At 48.2% G+C, this 19,687-nt stretch overlaps 1 protein-coding gene across 2 annotated transcripts; it reads right to left on the reverse strand.

Moving 5' to 3' along the window:
* Positions 1 to 2,812: 2,812 nt before the first annotated feature.
* Positions 2,813 to 15,591, reverse strand: RNH1 (ribonuclease/angiogenin inhibitor 1). Of its 2 annotated transcripts, none has more exons than XM_032112491.1 (10): positions 15,333 to 15,591; positions 11,711 to 11,816; positions 10,310 to 10,480; positions 8,306 to 8,476; positions 7,489 to 7,659; positions 6,533 to 6,703; positions 5,873 to 6,043; positions 4,767 to 4,937; positions 3,821 to 3,991; positions 2,813 to 3,605 (listed from the first exon to the last, which is right to left on the reverse strand). In XM_032112491.1, the coding sequence occupies exons 2-10, from the start codon at positions 11,794 to 11,796 to the stop codon at positions 3,518 to 3,520; spliced, it is 1,371 nt and encodes a 456-aa protein (XP_031968382.1). In that variant the 5' UTR covers positions 11,797 to 11,816; positions 15,333 to 15,591; the 3' UTR covers positions 2,813 to 3,517. The 2 variants fall into 2 exon arrangements, with proteins under 2 accessions (XP_031968382.1, XP_031968383.1); XM_032112492.1 differs by lacking the exon at positions 15,333 to 15,591 and adding an exon at positions 13,446 to 13,528.
* Between the last annotated feature and the right edge of the window lie 4,096 nt (positions 15,592 to 19,687).

The raw sequence follows: 19,687 nt of genomic DNA on the forward strand, positions 1-19,687 counted from the left end.
CTAACCTCACATATTCATCAGGATGCCAATTTGCAAGTCCTTGCCAAGGTGGAAGTGCACTGAACTGGCTGGCATTTATGGTGTGACTGTCAGAGGAGTGGGCATCACTCAGTAAGGAGGGGGCTGTGATGCTGTGCTCCAGGAGGAGAAATGTCCATGGTTCATTTGCAGCTGTGAGGAGGGGAATGGGTAAAGTAGATGAAAATTCTTCTTCCCTTATGGGGAGAGAGATTTTCCTCCTTAGTGGTTTGTTTGGGTTTTTTCCCCCTGTTTTTTCCCCTTTAGTAAAAGAGATGAAATGAAAAGGAGGTGTGGTGGAGGAAGAGGCAACTGATTAAATTGGCACACAGAAAGGAGGAGATATATTGGAAATGATAATTTAAAATCACAATGATCTGTGCAAAAGGGGAATTCAGGCAATAAGTCCCTTTTAGACTGTTTTAGTAGAGGTTTGGGAGTGACTCAGATGGCAAGCACTGTTTTCAAAGCAGGGTGCTGTGTATGGTTAACTCTTCAAACACAGTGGGCTTGATTTCCCCTTTCAGATTCAGCTGGAGCCCTGAAATTGCTGGTAGCATCACTATTATTTGAAGTTGGAGCCTGGAGCCTTGTTGTGCTGGAACTCCTTTCCAAAAAGCCCAGCCACCAAGAGAGCAGTCAGGGATGCCAGAGGAGCCATGACTTGATATTCCAAAGCAAGTAGGAGGTTTGGTTGGGGTATAAACTGTTTGTGAGGACAGTGTTAACTGGCAGTGTTAACTGGCACGCTGTGACCTCCCAGCTCAAGATTATCTGCTGTGATGAATAAAAAATTAGATTTACTGTAGAATCTGAAACTACTAGGAAAAACCTGAAGTTTTACTACACCCTAAACCACTGTCGCTGTTACTGAGGTCCAAAATTCAGACCTGTTTTCTCTGAATTTCAATCTCTGGGGCATGTCTTTTAAGGTTCTAATATTTGCTTAAAGTGAAAGTCATACTGGTATTTCTTAGTCTTCTATTTTGGCTGCATAATTTTGTCCTTAAGTTTCTTTATATGAGGTGAAACTCAGCCCTTGCTGGTAGAAAGTCAGTACTTGCAAACCACTGTTTGCAAGGGAGTCCAAGCATTTGCCCTGAGAACCAGGATGTGACTGCAGTGTCCCAGAAACTGCTGAGTGCTCCAGCTGTGGTCTTGGTATGAGTAAGGCTTTGCCTGCCAGCCTACTACCTAGTCCACATGAAAGGTTTGTGACTCAGTTCCTGACTACTTTAGCTTAAAATGGCACCTACCCACACATCTAAAATACAGAAGCAAATTCCTGTGTCTTTCAGCTCTCCCAAGGTCACAGCTGTGACAAGGTTTGTCAGGGAAGTGAGTTGGACCAACTAAGAGATGAATAAAAACAAATGCGCTTTTAGGAATAGAAATCCTTGCTTGAGTCTTGTTTATGAGTACAAGTGTCTCTTGCCAGGCTTGCTCCTGGATCCTGGGATTTATACCTACTTTTTAGAGCTAAGCACAGGACTTCACATTGTCCTAAAGCACAGCACAGGCTCTGAGTGCACAGATTCATGCCCATCCGGGGGGAACTGTAGAGCTCTGCCAGGCTGGCCTGGCATGAGATGCCCTGAGCTCATGAGGTGGCAAAATACGGCTCTTGTGGTTTTCCTTGCTGTGGCTGGCAGCTGGACACGTGGCATTTGCTGAGAGACTTTTCCAAATCCTGTCTGCGTTCTTGGAGGAAATGCAAAGCCACTCCGGGATCAAAGGCAGGCGTGGGCTTCACCCCAGGTGGGAGCAGGCTGTCCCAGGCTGAACGCCCCCTGTGGGGCCGTGCTGGAAGACCCTTCCCAATGCTCATCTGCCTGCGGGGGAGGAAGAGGCGGCGTTTTCCAGGCATTGCAGCTGCAGTGCGACAGCAGAGTGCCCCCCCTCGGGCAGCCAGGACAGGGAAAATCCACTTCTGATACTATTTGCTGTGTCTTTTTAGAGGGCTGTTTTTACACCCCCCCAGATGCCTAATTTTTCTGGCTCTCCCTACACATCTCTTTACCCTCTGGAGCCCTGTCTTCTCCCCCAGCCTGAAATTAATCCAGGCACACCAAGTCCAGGAGAGACCGTGAACTGAAAAGCCTATTTATGAGCCCCTTAGTATGGGTAAGTTTTTATTGATGGAGAAGACCAAAGCAAAAAGGAGTGGGTTTTTAGCATTTTGGGCAGCTATGAGAGACATGCCTTTAGGAAAAAACCAAATCCTATCCTTCACACCTGCCTGAAGACACAACTAAGCTGTTTCTCATGTACCATTTTAGGTTTGCGAAGGCTACTGTAGAAACTGCTTAGTTCAAAGAGAAGCCAGTTGTGGCCTCTACGGGATCAATGTGAGCAGCAGAAAGCAAAGCCTGGAGGACACCTTTACCTTGGGTGTCCACACAGAATTTGCCAGTGAAGGAAACACCAAGTGACCACTACAGGACACGTTGGGGAATGGGATTTTTTTTGGCATTCATCCTGCAAGGCCAGCCAAGGGCAATGTCAGGCTTGCCTTCTGTGTTGCCTTCTGCCTTCTATCTTTTTAAAGATATATTCATTCTTTTGTGGTTTAGGTGTGCAGCAGCTGCATTTTCTGTTGGAACAAAGGTTTATTACAACTCTGAGCATGAAATCCCAGTGTCCCCTGAAAACTGAAATGTCTTCTAGGCTTGTTCTTTACCTAAGGCCTTGACTAACATCTTTTCCTGGCATGTTTCAGCTAGGGACTTACCAAAAACAAACAAGTAAAACAAGGTGTTAGTAGTATTGCAGCTCACAAGTAACTAGATTGGTCTTAAAGGAGAAATATACAGATATATTTTATTTTTATAAGTAGAAAAATTAAGTATAAAGTTCCTGTAGAAACACTCTTTGCCAGATCAAACATATCAATCATGTACTCATTTCCCATACTAGCAGAAATGCACACAGCATCTTTTGTTTGTAGGAAAATCACTTTTCAAAAAGCACGAATTTTGACATTACATAGCTGAACAGCTGCTCATTTCTTTTTTCTCTAGTGCCTTGGCCACCACTGCTTTTCCAAGAACTCTTTTAGGGAAAGACAGGGGAGAGCACAATTTTAGATTAAAAACATTTAGGTTTTTTTGAGAGCCTTCCCCAGAGACCTATTGAAAGCACCACCCAGTAACAATGCAGTGGGTAGTTCTCTTGCCTTGGGAAAGGAGCTCTCTTTAAAGCCCAACTAATTTGTTAGAAGGGATTATAGGATTAAAGAGCTCCTAAAGGCTAGAGACCCACTTCTACAGGACAGTAATTGTTTATTTCAAGGATAGTGATGCTGTAGCTTTCATGAATCTCAGAGTTAGTACATCCAGAGATGCTGAGAAGGTCAATCAGCTCCCCAGACACCCACTCAGGGAATCCACAAATGGTTTTGGTACAAGAAAATTCCCTATTAAGTTAATTAGTTTTACGTATGAAAGTTCAGATTAAGAAGAGGACATTGCTTTGACATTGTTCTGCAGGCAGTCACCACTCAAGAAATGATCTTCACTCCAGGCTTGGACTCTTCCAAGGCTCTCAGTTCATCCTCCACTTCAGAACTCCACAAAATGTCGTACAAACTACACCAGAACAAAAAGGCAAGCAAGATTTAGTGAGCATCCTCCTGTTAAGGGAAGAGAAAGATGCACAACTGGCCAGTATGGGCAGGTCATTTACCAGGAAGGGCCCCATCTAGGTCTGAGAGCAGCCAGAAACATGCTTTATGACCCAAGACCCCTTACTCCCTCACCAGCACCAGCCTCCCACCCCTGCCAGAGCTACCACCATCTCTCACATTAACTGTTGCACGTTGCAGCTGGGCTTCCTCAAGGCTTCACAGATCTTCCTGATGCCTTCGTCATCCAGAGGGTTGTAGCTCAGGTCCAGCTCGGTGAGGCACTGCTTGGTGGCCATGACGGTGGCAAGGGTGGCACAGCAGCCTAATGTCACGTCACAGTTACCCAGCCTGCAGGGAGAGGAGGGGGAGGCCGGCGCAGTGAGCCCTGGGGCCAGGAAACACTGCCCACACCCGGGCAGCAGGCATGGACATCCCCAGCAAGGACCAGAGATCCCTGCAAAGGTGGCATCTCTGAGACATCAGCAGGGGCTAGCCCGTGGTCTTGCCACAGAGACAGCTGCCCTTGTAGTGACTGCTGAACACCTCAAAGGCCTCCCTAAAGGTTAATAGTGTGCAGCTATGGGGGTAGAAGGAACATTGAAGTTATTCCCAATTTCACCATCATGCATCATCTTCTCTTTGGTTTAAACTGATCATAAATCAGCTCTAAGCTTTATTATTATACTTGAGACTTGCAACCATCTCTCTAAAGAGGGAAACTGAGGCCTCTCAGTTGATGACCAAGTAGCTTCAAGTGGTCAAAAGACATACATTTCTGGGACAGACTTACAAGTCTTACTGATGTCTCCCATGACCCATCTGCTTCACTCACTCACTGTGAATTTAGGTATCAGAGCACAACTCTGGCTTCTGCCCAACGGCACGGAGAGAACAAGCACAGGGCATTGAGCATCACACAGCCCAGAGCTGGGCCCAGCTGGGAAGGAAACAGGCTCATGGGGAAGGCAAATCCCACGCCAGGGCTGGAGGTGATGCTCCAGCTGGCTGCCTGCTCCTTCTGGTGAGGCTGGACCAGCACTTGTGCTGGCAGCCATAGGGACCATGGAAGTTAAAGGCAAAGGATGAATTCAGACAGAAGATGACTTCTGAGAGTGCACCTTACCACAGGGACTGGATGTTGCAGTTGGGGTGCATCAGCCCTTCACACAGGAGTTCCACACCTGCATCTCCCAGCTTGTTCTCGCCTATGTGCAGTACTTTCAGGTGCTTGTTGGTGGTGAGAGCAGAGCTGACAGCCTTGCAGCAAGCAGCAGTGAGCCCACACTCCCTAACCCTGCAAAGCAAAAGTGACGTGAGATCTAGGTGGGACATCTGGAGACTATAAGGCACTGCTCACTCTTTACATTTGTTTAACAGGAGCCCAGACAGTGGAACAGAGGAACCAGAGCTTTCCTGCAATCACTGTACTCCTCTCAATGCCTGTCTGCTCAGTCCTTTCTAGGCAGCACCTCTCCCATTCTGTATATGGGATGTCTGTTGTGGAGTGTGCACCTAGGAAAGGCACCTGCCCAAAAAGCAGAGGAACTAAGAAGTTGTTCTGCTCCAACAGTCACTGTTGGCTCCACTGTGCACTCCTGAGGCACCTCACTGACTTCCAGGCCACCAGGGCAGGGGAAGAACCAAGCTGGGGGCAGGAGATGAATCTGCAATGTAGGAAAATTCAAGTTCTAAGTGAAAGAACAAATTTCCTCTCCCAGACACCAGACCATCCCAGCCTAAAAGGTAACACAGTCAAAAGCACAGGATGCTGAGAAATGTTTGTGTCACTAGAGCTTTCTTTTGTCTCATCAGTGAGAGAGCTTAGCTCCAGTGGAGCACCTGAAATATCTGATCACGGCATTCATTTTGCTATTCCATCAGGCCTTTCAAACTTCAAAAGTCCCTTAACTGCCATTTGTTGCACACTAAAACAATTAATTAGAAGCTCTGCAAGTGATGCTTGATCTCCTTTTGCTTATAACAGGCTAACTGTGATGGGGCAGATCTTCAAAGTGTCTACAAGTTTAGAAATACAAATCCTTTTGAAGTCTTCAAATCTAGAAAAACCCTTTTTAAGTCTATAAATCCTTTCAGTAACAACCAGCAGGAGTTGCTTATGGAACCACTGCAACTCAGGATCTATTTGGGTGGGCATTAGTTCACTTACATCTTTCTTCAGTGAGGCCTCCAAAGAAGGCAGTGGGTATGTGAAACTTGACAGCAGCTCACCATAGCTCCTGAAGTTTACATGTGGGATCCTTGAGCGCCTGACACAGCATTTCCATCCCTGAGTCTCTCAGGTTATTGTCTATCAGACTGATCTCTGTGAGGGTCTCCTTTGTACTGATGAGTCTGGAGAGATCTTTACAGCTAGCACTTGTGAGATCACAGTCCCATAACCTGCAGGGAAGAACAATATGTTATTTTATTTTCTTCCAAGAATGACTGAGATTAGAAAACAGAGTTTTAGTATTCTGAATTTCTGGTTACATTATCTCATTTTCTTGCATCCTTTCATACATCATACCACACAGCTTCCTCCTTTCCTTACTTTCCACTGCTGCACCAAAAGCTCTGCTTGTAACACACAAAAAAAGAAACAGAAATATGCAATTCTAGTAGACAGATAACTCAAGTGGAAGCCAAGACAATGCCATCACAAACTTGCTTTCGCCCTCTACCCAGAATTTGATCCAAGCAATTTCAACGTGGCCCTACTCGTTCATGGTGTCCCCACCCAGTTTTGGGAATTAGCTGATTTGCAGCTGGGACACTTTTTTGACCGTAGAGGGTAACTGAGAAACTTTCCACTTAAGAGCAAACCAGCAGCACAACCTAAACAGCTCAGGGGCTGAAGAAGGGATTTAAGAAACCTCTGCCCACCCTTACCACAGCTTCTGGATTTTGCAGCTAGGATGCATCAGTCCCTGGCACAGCAGAGCCAGACCGGAGTCCCCAATCTTGTTGTCCCCCACAGAAAGATCCATCAGAGATGACTTGCTCCTGAGAACAGCACTAATCTCCAGACAGCTATCGCTGGTTATGCCACAGTTTTCCAGGCTGCAGGAAAAAGCACAGTTGGAGTTGCTGCTCCAGACCCACTGTGTTAGATACACCCCAACACCCCAGTTCAGACTGAGAAGGGTCTATGGGCTGGCTCCTTGCTGCAAACCAGTGCAGCTCAGCCAGGCACTGCTACATCCTGCAAGGCTCAAAGAGGACACAGGTGTCTGAGATGGGGTCTGGGTGAGGCAACACACTGGTCCTGCATTTCATGAGGCTGCAGGACACTTGGACCCAGCCATTCATATGCATTAATGCAAGAATCATTCTTGTCAAACTTCCCCTTTATATCAGTTATCCTTTTTAAGAGGAACTTTTGGCAGTACCACACAATGAGTCCCTGCTGAGCCAACACCTACTGAACCACAGGGGCAAGATAAAAAGAATTGTGCTTCTCCTGTAAAGCCCTTCACGGGCTTTACCCCAAAGATGATGCCAAACCCAGCACCTTTGTTTTGTAGCAAAAAAGGGCCTTGAATAAGTATACTCAACTGGCTGGTAATTCCAGTTTAAGAACTAGAGCCACTGAGGGCAATTGTTCCTCTGCTCTGAGACATGGGTGAGCAGTCTCCCTTAGTAAGTGGTGGTTTAACCTGGAGTGCCAAAAACTCCAAAACTGAAATCCCCAGACATCTGTGTGCAGTTTCCACTTACATAAATCTGAGCCAGCAAAAAATGTGGCCTACATTTCAAGCATTGCTGACAACAATTTTTCCTGTCCTATGGATGGTATGACTAGCAGCAGCACTAGTTGCCATGAGAGATGACCAGCTCTTCCTTACTGTAGTAGCTCTAGGTTGCAGCTTGCCTCCACCAGGCCCCAGCACAGCTGCTTTACAGCTGTATCTCCCAGCGTGTTGTTGCTCAGGCTGAGCTCCTTCAGGGTGGGCTTGCTTTGCAGAGCAGCATTGAGAGCTTCCACAATATCAGCTGTGAGTTCACAATACTCCAGCCTGCAAGAAGAAAAGAAGACCAGGCAAAAAGACAACTTTCCTCACACATTCTGCTACCACAGGAATCAGCTGGGCCTGGTGTGTGTTAGCCAGGGCAGAAAACAAGCTAATGTGAGTTGAGACCAGGCAACACATAAAACCGGAGATAACTGTAAGAGTTTTTAACAGCATCTCTCTGCTCATTTCAGGAAGCATTAAATCTTAAACTAGATCCCAAGGGACCCTAGCAAGACTCATTTTTACACTAGGCCTCCATTAAACCAGTGCACAGGCAGCCTTGGAGCACAGGGCTTGGCTCTGCGCTGCAACACTATCATGAACGTCACCTCCAGGCCTGCCTGGGAGGAGCTGGGGGCTGCAAATACACCCTGGTCCTGCTCAGCCACAACACAAGGACCAAGGGCAGCAGAATCTGATGTTTCCTGGGCATCTCGGAGGTCCTGCATTTACAGCCACCACTGTCAGGAGGGCTAAACAAACATACACCCAACTATTCCAAACCCACAAGACCCACCAGCATGAATAAGCATGACAATTTCAAGTAAAACAAGAACAAATCCACACTTGGCAACAAAACTCCTGCTTGTGTCAAGGGAAAGGCAAGCATGGCCTGTCTGATAACCAAAAGAGCACAGTGACTACTTACTGCAGCTTCTGCAGCTTACAGCTGGGGTTCATCATCCCTTGGCACAGCACCTTCACTCCAGCAGTTCCCAGTCTGTTATCCCCTACATGCAGCTCTGTCAGGGACGGCTGGGCACTGAGGACAGAGCGCAGGGTCTCACAGCTGGCACTAGTCAGATTGCAGTTTTGCAGCCTGCAGGAGAGAAGCAACAGGGGTGAGGGAAATGCACTCCTAGAATTACAGAGGCTCTTCTCAGAGAGGTTTATCTGCCATGGCTGGAGCTTGGAAAGGACACCATGGCTCTGACAGTGCATGACCCCTCTAGGCTAGTTAACGTTATTTTACAGGTGTGCCAATATATTTTATCAGTTGGTATTATACCTGTGACACAAACAATAGCTCCCATGCTTCCTTCAGTGTAATTGCTCATACAGCACCTCCAGCAGGGTAAGGATCCATCCTACAAGAAGTAGCCCACAACTGCTTTATAGAAGTGGTTTAAATATCAGGAAGCTGACCCCAGAGATAAAGCAAAGGCATCTTAGGATTTCTTGCCCCCACTAGAAACATGATCCAGAGTAGGCAGAAGTTAAAATCTCATCCAACCACAGATATAATTTAGAAGTTTAATGGTAGAGTACAAGAAGGATCTATGAAGTTGATCCTTCAGCATTCAGGCTTGGAGAAGTAGCATAGGAACTGTGCTTGTATTGCTATGGGGTGTTTATAGAGTTAGCGTGCAAGACTGGTGGCAATGGAGAGGTGTTGTGCAGGGAGGTTTGAATTGGATTTGGTTGCTCTTTTATTTCCTAAGGCACCTTACCAGAACCTCAAAAATGGACAATTACATTTCTACAGAACTGAAAATGCCTAATCCAGACTGTTCCTTGAGCATCTGGAGAAGTCTGAAGCCTAGGGCAAACTCTCCGAAATACTACTCAAGTCTTCCAGTACACAGTACCAGTTATTTCTTGAAGGCCCATCAGAGAGTTGCAGTTTAATCAGCTTCATAGTCAACTTTCTATTTGTCTGAGTCCTCATTGCAGGGGGCACAGGGACTTTAATATCTGATCTCAAAGGCAAATGATTTTTACAAGGTAGTGTCCTGAAGATCCCAGATTCCCCTCAGGAGCTGCAGGACTCCTGTACCCTGCAGAAGAGATGTTGGACAGAGAAGGCATCTCTTTGAGGCCTTCTGAGGAGCAGGGGCAGCAGCTACAGGCTCTGACTAAAGCTCTTACACCAGGCTTGCTGAGGGAAGCCCACTAATGCTACAATGTAGTGGGGTGCCTCTATAAAATGCCTCTCAGAGCCAGAAAACTCTCCACTTTGCTGCACTCCAGTGATTGCCAAATGACGATGGATCCTGGGCTGTCACCCCCACTCTGCAAGGCTCAACCTCAAAGGCATCCAGTGTGAGTCTTTCACTGAATCTGAGGGGAATTTTCCACAGGTGAGCACCTTGTACATGCTCCTTTAGTTTTGTGTCCTTGAGGGTGGGAATATGCTACAGCAAATGGACCGTGAATGGTGCTGTCCTAGATTATTAAACTCTTTAGATACGTAAGTTAGGCCTGTGAGTTACTGTTGCATTATAGTAAATTCTATATGAACCTTTGTTAAATTGTTTAACTCAAGCTATTAATTAAGTGCTCTTAAGTTTAAGTGCTGTTAAAACTTTCAGGCCTGAGTATTGGTCCAGTCCAGGACTCAGTTTAGGATTCTAAACCGTGGGACTCAAAAGGAGTGTCTTCTTTATTCACCCTTTCCTATCCTGACCCTTCCGCCCTCTCCCAGCCTCCCTGTAGATAATTTTTGGGTTGATATTGGATATTGACTTTAGGTTTTTGTTTGCTTTTTCTCTCTGTGCTTTAACCATCTAGTAAGTAGTAGAATGAACCTTATCAACGAACTGTTGTGCTTTCACTTTTATACTAAACCTGTCTTTGCCAGTGATTCTTTAAGAGACCTTAAAACACTCATTTGTGACAGCATGATAGAGCAAGACAGTCAGTGGGGCTTTACCATAACTTCTGTAGGCTACAGCTTGGCGTCAGCAACCCTTTACACAGGTACTCAACACCTGCATCTCCCAGCTCATTGTTGTTCAGCTTCAGCTCTGTGAGGGATGGATTTGTGTTGATGATGGAAGAGAGATCCTCGCAGTTACTGCTGGAGAGATTGCAGTCATCCAACCTGAAAGATAAGGAGAGAAGCAGTCCTCAGAGTCGCTCTGCTCTCCCTGGCTGGAGTACTGCTTGTGAAAGCAGAGTGGGCAATGTTCCTGCAGTTCCTGGGATGCCTCCATCAGTATGTGCAGGACCTGCTGGGTGTTGATTGTGGCCCAAACCAAGGTGTGCTCTGGGCTGCACCACAGGATGGGCTGGATGGCAGCTCCACAAGCCTTGCTCCTCCTCTGTGCTGCACAGAAGAGGGCACAAGTCATCCCACTACAGCTGGAGGAAGCACCTTCCTTTAAACAGTGACAGTGACAAACCACCTGCCAGCTTACAGGCTGCCAGACTGGTTCTGCACTGAGAACAGCCACACTGGGTCCGAAGCCAGCCCCAGAGGCACTCATCAGCAGGTTGGTCTCTTGCAGGTGAGTCATGCTGGTTTGCACCATCTCCCTCCAGCAGGAATCTCAGCACACAAACCCTGAGTTTGCAGTTCAGCAGTGGCTTCTCCCCCTGGGCATTAGCCAGGCCCATGAAGCTTTGCCTGTAAAAGGGTCCTTTGCAAAACAAAAGGAAGTTGCTCTCACCAGGTCCAGTGCCCTCGAGGCATTGCTGGCACTATGTGGCCCATTCTCTCCAGCCCCAGCAGGATGATGCCATCCCGGGAAGTGTGAATTCCCAACCAGCAGAGGGGAAAGACTGCAGAAGCAACTCTTCTGGGCCCTGTCCTACACCTTACACCCCAGGAGATGGTTCCCTCCCATTGTCTGCTCAACAAACAAGGCTGGTACTTCTGAAGGTCAAGTGAAGAATTAAAAGCTGATGGCACATGGCTTGTACCTGACTTTCAAAGCCAAAATCACTTGACAGCATCAAGCCTGCAACCCAAAGAGTGTGCAACCTAATAAGCACAGAGATATGTCTTCCCTCTCTCTTGAGAGAAAGGCAGAATAATCAAAATGGTGGTCAAATATTTAAATCACATTTACCTAGCTGAGCCCTATGGCATGCCAAGAAACAGGGCAACATTACTTCATACCAAAGGATATTTATCTGTACTTGAAAAAACTTTGCAAGAGGGAGGGAGTTTATCCCCCCTTTAAATTCATTTTCTGGATAAAAACGGGTAGAATCATTCCTGTTGATGTGCAATTTCTAAGTCCCAGGTCAAACAGTTCTGAAGATGAAAAGCACAGGAGAGAAATGCAAATTTTTAACTTAAAAGAGATGATACATAACCAGTTACTACCTGATGGTTTTGCAGGATTTCATTGTGGTCAGAAGCTCAGTCCATCTAGATGGGCTTATCTCTTCACACTGGATGTCAAGCTCCATTTTGATAGTTGAGATAAGACCTGAAAATTAAAACAAAACAAAACCACTTTTTTTTTTTTAATTGACTGAGAAGCAACAGTGTTCTTCAATCCCCCCAGCTCTCAGCCATAAGTCATACTGTGCAAAGGGGACAGATTCTATTTTTCCAAAACCAGTCTCCTGCAAACACCAGTATAAGGCCAGGAGAGTTGGAATGGTTTTGTCTGGGACTTGGGAAGGCCTTCCTCTGAGAGGAAAAAAGCACAGGAATCCTGAAGAGATATGGCAACAGCCTGTTATCTGAAGGCTGCTTGTGTGAGAATAAGATGTTCCCCTTCCCCCTTCAAGGGAGCTTAAGCAAAAGGAGCTTTATAGGGGCACTGGTGCTACTCGCTCACTATTGCACTGCTGAGCCACACGGACACCAAGTCCCACAAGCGTGGCACACCTGACCCGCTGTGGAACCTCAAGCGATACTTAAAATTGGGATATTTTTGAGAGAATTTGAGTGAATGAGGAACATGAGCATGAGAACTGCCTGGGCTGAAATTAAAAATCCTGCTGGACATGTGTCTGTATGTGAGAAGTGGAACTTGCATGGATGGGAGAAGTGTTCCTCCACAATTCGATACCCAGGGTTTGAAACGTCGCTCTGGTCGGGCAAATCCAAGTACAGAGAAGCTGGTAAGCAGATTTAGATTTTTTTTTTGTTCTGCAATCAAACTGCATTTCTGAAGTGATGTAAACACAGCGCTTTGCAGAACGGCTCCAGATAAACGTGCACATAAACATGCCAAGGCCAGTAGCTGTGCTCTAGGTTTAGTCTACAAGGGATGGGGTTAAAGGCAGCGCTGCAGTAGGTGACAAAACGCAGCCTTGGTCTTCTGGTTTGGCCAGCATGACTCAGACTACGGGGCGTTTGTGAAAGAAATAATCCCTGAGCTATCCCATCGGAATGTGAGCTGCAGTCAGCCACAGCCTTCCCTCATGCCAGTCCCCTCCCGCCGCCGTAACATCGCGGGGATCCCAAACCCGCTTTTCAGAGGCCAGCTCGGTACCACGCTCCCGTCAGGTCGCACCCACAACAAACCCGGGACCCACGTGGGGAGGGGCCACGCCCGAGCGCGGGGCGGCGCTCGGGAACCGCGGCGGGACCGGCACACGGCGCCAGCGGGATCGTGAGCTCACGGACGTGCTCGGCCTCTGCCCTTCCCTTCCCAACGCGAGCGCTGCCGGGAATCCCGGCCCACGGCCTACGTGGGATGGCCCCACAGCCCCAGCTGTCGCGGGGTGACAGGGATCGGAGCCAGCGGCGACAGGCGAGAGGACAGTCGCAGCCGGACCGTCACAGCCCTCCCCGCGTCACTCAGGCCCTTTCCCGTTTTACCTTCCCCGGATCGAGAAAGGGTTTTCCCCCCAGCCCCGAGTTCTGCACCCTCCTGCGAGCCGAGGGAGGATCCCGTTCGGGGTCCCGGGCAGCGGCCCGGTCCTGCCCCGGGGCACAGCCGCCACCGCTGCCGCCCTTGCCCGGTCCCCCCCGCCCCGGTGCTCACAGCCCCGCCGCCTCCCGCACCGCAGGCAGCGCTTCTCCCTCCCAGGCTTCCTCCCTTCCCTGCTCCCTCCGCCCCGGCCCGGCCCGGCCCGGCCCGACCCGGCTCCCCAGCTCCTACCGCCGCCCCGCCACCGCGCAGCTGCCGCCGGCTTCGACCCGGCTCCGCCTCGTATCGCGGCGGGGAGGGGCAGGATCTGTCCCTCCTCCCTTTTTTCCCTTTATTCTCCCTTTTTCTCTTTCTCTCCCTTTTTCTTTCTCCTTTCCGTCCGTTTTTCCCCCTCTCCCTTTTTTCCTGCTCTGACACTTAACGCCCTTTCTCCTCTCTTTCGCAATTCTTGTCTTTCCCTTTCTTAATTTTTTCCTGACTTGTCCCTGCTTCCCTCTCCCCCTCTTTTCCGACCTTCTTTCACCCCTTCCCCGTCTTTCTTTCCCCTCCACTCTTCTTTATCTGTTTCTTTCATATCTCCTTCCTTCCTTTTTTTTCCTGTTTTCCTCACTTCCTTTTTTCTTTTTCCCCTTTCACTTTCTACTTTCCTCTTTCATGTGCTTCTTCCTTCCCTCTTCCCTTTTTTCCTCATCTTTTCCTTCCTTCCTTCCTTCCTTCCTTCCTTCCTTCCTTCCTTCCTTCCTTCCTTCCTTCCTTCCTTCCTTCCTTCCTTCCTTCCTTCCTTCCTTCCTTCCTTCCTCCCTCCCTCCCTCCCTCCCTCCCTCCCTCCCTCCTTTCCTCTTTTCTTTCCTTTTCCCCCTTCTCCCTTCTTTCACCATTTCCTCTTTTGTTATTTTTCACCTGTTTGACCTCCTTTTTTCTGCTATCCCTTCTCTTAGCCTATGTCTTCCCTCTTTTTCATCTTCTCACCAACTTCTCCATTTTCATCCTCTTTTCCTCCCTTTCCTTTTATTCGTATCTCCTGTTGCCCTTTTTTTTCCATCCACCCTGATCTCTCTGCTCTTTCCCCCTGAGAAGGAGCACTGGGACACACAGCAAACAAGACAGAAGAAGGAGAAATCCCTATAATGAGGGGATGCACAAAGGGTGGGAGTATCAAACATAAAATGAGGTAGTGTCCCAACCAGTTGGGAGGGCAACCTCTGCTGTGTGCCGGGACCTGGAGCAAGATGGGAACGCATGCAGGTCACCCAGGGCAGAAGCACCATGGCAAGGTCTCGGCCAGGGGATACAGGACTTCCCCAGGGGGCTCGGAACTAGGAACTGTTTGAGGTGGAAGCAACAAAAATATCCTCAGTGGTGTCCCTGACTTCCAGCTTTCAGAGAGCTGTGCACGGGGGCCAGCTTGGAGGGCCTGGGATGTCCCTGCTCCCCATCCCTGTCACCAGTCCTATCCAGGACGCATCTTCTCTCATATCTGTGTCCCTCAGTAGCACAACACGTTAAGCAGAGCTGCACCTCGCTGGCACAAAGGCCTCTCTCTGAGCTGTTTGGAACGAAGCTGTGACAGCAGTGGAGGATGGGCGCCTCGGGCTTGTGCTGCTGCCAGGCCTGTTGCCCTCCCGGGCTCTGCCACTGCCCCCACCCGACCCCAGTGACCAGTGGCTGCACCGCACATCCGTCCCGAGGCGGGGCGAGGGTGGCGGCGCTTGGTCAGGGCTGGAAGGCATTCGTCACCCCTTGGCTCGCTTCCTCCTCGGCCTGCCGGCTACTCCCTGTCTCCCTCTCTATTGTTTCCCGGTAGTTTTAGTCCCAGTAAAAGCTCATTCAGATTTTCACAAGACAGAACAAAGAAAGGTTTTGAAGTGCCGAAAGGCACTAAGCAACATCCCGACTTGCCTCCCTTCCTCCCTCCACCCCCAAAATCTCAGCATCTCCCCCAGTTTTTCTTCCTACAAACATCCTCTTTCCATAACCCTGGCTCACACAACACTTCAACTAAGCACAACCAGCTGTTCCCTACAAAGCACGGCTTTAAAATGGTTCCGTGCTCCTCCCTGGAAAGCAGGAGGGAAAGTTTCGGGAGTTTCAGAGCCTTGTTTTGCCGCTGATACGTACCTTGCTGTTGTCGGTGCTGTGCGGGGAGCGAGGGGGGCAGCGCTGGCGCCTTCCTGCTGCCGTTACCACGCAACCTCTGCTGTCGTACACATGGTGCCTGCTAGAGGGAGGGAAGCAGTTTTGGGCTCTGACGGCTTTTTTCCTCCCGTGGCAGCCCTTCAGGGCCTTGCGGAGCAAGAACTGTGCACACGATTGTGTCTGGCTTGTGACGAAGCAAATGTCTTAAAAAGCCCCTGATGATGACAGAGGCAGCTTTAACTTCTCACTCTGGATCATGTGGCCACTTGCCGTGGTTTAGCCCAGAGCAAGGGAGTAGTTGCCACTGAAGGATCCAGCCGAAAATTAGGCCACCGCAGTGTAAAGTGTGGATAAAGATGGTAGAGTCTGCATAGTTTCTCCATTCTCCAGGCAAGCCCTGTCCTGCCGGGCCTAGGAGTGATGATGAATGAACACATTCCTACCTACCTCTCACCTCACCTGGGGGTTATGCATCCCACCTCCCAGCAGAGGCTAGGGCACAGGCAGCCCCCTGCTTCTGCACGAGCTGAATGCTCACACTGCCTGGAAGGGTCCCTTGGGCACAGCCCTGGTTGTGTCTCCCTAAAACTGCCCCTCAGCAGCAGGCATGGACCCCACTCCCACGCCTTCTCCTCCCAAATTCCCACTGGCTCTTCTCCTCCTCAAGGAAAACCCTGCCATCACTCAAGCTGCATCACACAGTAGTTTTGGGTTGAAGAAACCTGCTTTCTTCCCCCATTCTCAATGGTGTGAAGATGAATTAATGTTTCAATAGCCTGCAAATGATCCAGAAGCAGAAGACCAGATCTCCTTTTCCCTCCTGTGGCTGCAGATGCTGACAGAGATGGTGGCAGAATGAGGGAAACAGAGCCTTTGTTCAGCCATGGGAGAAACACTAGAGGTTTTCCCCCCAGCTGCTTTTGTTGTCCTTCTTCTGGAGGAGATGGGAACCAATCACCAAGAGAGCTCATTGAGCTAAAACCCACCTTCCTCAGTGCCCAGAAGAGAATTGAAAGCCAGAGAGTGCACTTCTTCCGCAGTGCCTCTCAGGAAAACCGGGTCATCCACATAGAGTTTGCTAGAACAGTCCTTGTGCTTCTGGGTCTGACCTGAAACTTGCTAAACCACAGGCAAGAGCTTGGGGATGGCCCAAGCTCCCTCCCAGCTTTGGTACTTGCTAGGATGCTCCCTGGCAGGGAAACGGATGGGATGCTGTGGCTGCTGAAGGATGTCTCTGCCCTTCTTGCTTGACACAATGCTTTCAGGAAGACCACTAGTGTTAGGAAGAAAGTTAATGCTGGCAGGAGATCCTCTGGTCAACCAGGCAATTTGAAGTCAGATGCCTGTAATTCAGCCCAACAGCAAAGGTGTCATTTCCTATCCAGCCACCGCTGGCATCTCTCTGCTCTTGGTTCCTGCTTGGCTGCACATATCGAGAGTCTCTAAAGGACAAAGTCTAGTGTTTAACATTAGAGGTTTCAGAGAAGTTCATGTCACGTGGATATTCTGTTGACCTCCTGTCCTGGGCAAAGCACCCAATGCACTCTGGTCTGTGCTGGAGAAATATTAGATTTATAGGCCAAATAGCCATGCCAAAAAGTTGTGTGCTTCTAACTCCCTGTCATCTCTCTGGCTGCCCTCACTGTTGGGACAACAAAAGGCATCTCAGGAAAAATCTATTGCCCTTCCCCAGCAAGCAGGACCAGGCCATCCTGCTCATTGAGATACACACAAATCCAGAGGAAATGATGCAAAATGGGGCTGATAAAGCCAACAGCAAACACCAGTGAGAAATATCTGTGTATGTCTTGCCATGGAAACAGTGGAAGACTCCCGATGGAAGGCATGTCCATTTGGTTATTTGTACAGACTCAGGCTGATTCCTTGAAGATTCCTTGAGGAGGCTGGCAGTAACATCTGCCCTGTGTTCCCTTCTTTATCACAGTTTCCCATTATCCTTCCTGAGTTCATTCAAATTTATCTCCTCTTTTCAAGATCCTCCCCCTCTTTTGGTCTTTGTAGCAGGGAGGGAGAGCATGGTGATGCCTGTCTTGCCCCTGCTGCCTTTGGGCACAGCTGGCATGAGCACATGAAGTGTAGGTCTTGTGTCCTGGCATCTGAGGAAGTTGAGATGTGTCTCTACATTTAAGATTACTTTATTTTAAAACTAAAATTACACACATAACCGTAGATCAAACTTACAAAAGAATACTTAAATTAAGGCCATTAGTGTAAGCTGAAAACTCCACTTTTTCCCCTTCTAGCAGTCTCCTGTTCTGTCCTCTCTGCTCTCATGATGCCTCTGTGCATATACTTAGTTATAATTAAAGACAATAAACTTCTTAGAGTAGTGGTAGATCTTTTGCTAACTTGGCTATGTGATCCCTACCAGAAAATTCATTCCATAAATTCTGTGGAGATCAAAACAGCGAGTTGCAAGCATGTGCCCAGCTCCATTTGTTGCGCTGAGTGATTTGTTTATATCCTACTCGATCCATTGCTGGAAGCCATTTGTTCCTTGAGCCTGTGTGCAAGCTTGAAGTAAGTCTTTGTAGAGTGAGGAAATGCAAAACTTGGGTCATTCCTGAAGAGTCAGTGGGCTGATTAAGCACTGGGGAGCGAAGTATCTGTGGAGCTAGAGTGGAGAACCTGACACTGGCTTAACTGATGCCTCAGGAGCTAAAAAAAAAAATAAAAGGAGGTCAATAAACAGATGCTGGTAGCGAGGTGGCTGAGCAAGGTTTGGGTTTTTCAGCAAATACAGGCAATTGCTCACCCTGACTTGCATGTGTGCACACACGCATATGGATGTTCCATACTGTGGCAGCTCATTATAGATTCACACAAGAAAACCATTAGGGAGGAAATTCTTGCTGTTCTGATGTGGTCGCCTTGTTCTTGTAAAAGAAAAGCTGTTCTCTCCATTTTGCACTGTTTTTGTTTTTGGGGGGAGTGGGGAGCTTTGTAATGAAATAGTGCTGTGAGTATATGTGTAATATTTTATCCCTGTGGATACAGTCTTTCACCGTGGGTCCAGCGAAGTTGGAGCCCAAGAAAAAGGAGCTTTCCAGATATCAACCAACACACCTGCAGGAAAAGTACTGTCAGAGGAATTTTTCTCATAGCCCTGCTTTTCTTCTTCATCTTCTACTTCAGCCTGCGGCAGTCTTTGCCTGCCCGTCTGCAGAGGGCGATGCAGCATCAGTTTGACCAGACTTACGGTCCTGTGGTTTTCCATCGTCCCGAAGTTGCCCGTGGTCACCAAGAAATTGCAGGGGTTGAGGGTTGAGATGGGGTCACAGCTAGAGGGGAAAATGAGAGGACCAGACCAGAGGCACAAACGTATTTCATAACACAGTCTCTTCATGCCAGCTGTGTAGCAGCTGATGAAATAGGAGACTGCAATGGATTTCACTTTCCTGTTAAATCCTGCTGCATAGGAGGACTTGAATAATTTGCTGAAATTTTGAAGAGCACTGTAGGGACAGCTGGTTATTTCATGAGTTTGTACAGGACTCAGAAGCGTGAGTATAAATCAGCTTTAAAAGGCAAGGATGAAATCTGAAAGCTAAAAGAACCCCAACAACCATACACTCACTTGTTTTTCAGACTTCAGTTTGCATGTTACCATTGCCTTTTTGCAGAAAGGAATAGTAGATGTTCTCTGTCAGTAGAGACATCTCTCTCTAGTCTCCATGAGAGCACCTGAGGGAATTCATGGATATTTGTGCCCAAAAAATCACTTTGTATTCTAGAGTCACAAATGTTGGAAAAGACCTCAAAATCATCGTGTCCATCCATTAACCCAGCACCACCGTGTTCATCACTAAACCATAGCCCAGAGGGCCACATCCACATGTCTTTTGAACACTTCCAGGGATGGTGATTCCAACACTTACCTGGGCAGCCTGTTCCAATGCCTGACCATCCTTTCAGAGAAGAATTTTTTCCTAATATCCAATCTAAACCTCCCATGTCACAACTTGAGGTCATTTCCTCTCATCCTATAACTTGTCACCTGTGAGAAGAGACACCCTCACCTCACTAAAACTCCTTTCAGGTAGTTGTAGACAGTGATAGGGTCTCCTGAGATTCCTTTTCTCCAGGCTAAACAACTCCAGTTCCCTCAGCTGCTCCCCATAAAACTTGTGCCATAAAAAAGGCACTGCATCCTCTTTTCAATCCAGTTCTTCCTTGGACTTTTGGAATTAATTAGCTGCAAAGGTTTGGGGGTGGGATATTTTGCAGTCTCCTCAGGTGTAAGCTGGGGCCTGTGAGCAGCTTGAAAGCTGAATTTCATTCTTTGTCATTGAAATTTGCCAGAAAGGTCATTTCCT

Source organism: Corvus moneduloides, chromosome 6 (genome assembly GCF_009650955.1).
Source record: "Corvus moneduloides isolate bCorMon1 chromosome 6, bCorMon1.pri, whole genome shotgun sequence".
NCBI classification, from domain to species: Eukaryota; Metazoa; Chordata; class Aves; order Passeriformes; family Corvidae; genus Corvus; species Corvus moneduloides.

Coding starts and splice junctions, on each gene's coding strand:
- RNH1 (XM_032112491.1), bottom strand. CDS start 11,796: ATGGAGCTTGACATCCAGTGTGAAGAGATAAGCCCATCTAGATGGACT. Junction 10,481..11,710: donor AAATCCTGCAAAACCATCAG/GTAGTAACTGGT, acceptor CTTATCTTTCAG/GTTGGATGACTGCAATCTCT. Junction 8,477..10,309: donor TGTAGCCTACAGAAGTTATG/GTAAAGCCCCAC, acceptor TCTCTCCTGCAG/GCTGCAAAACTGCAATCTGA.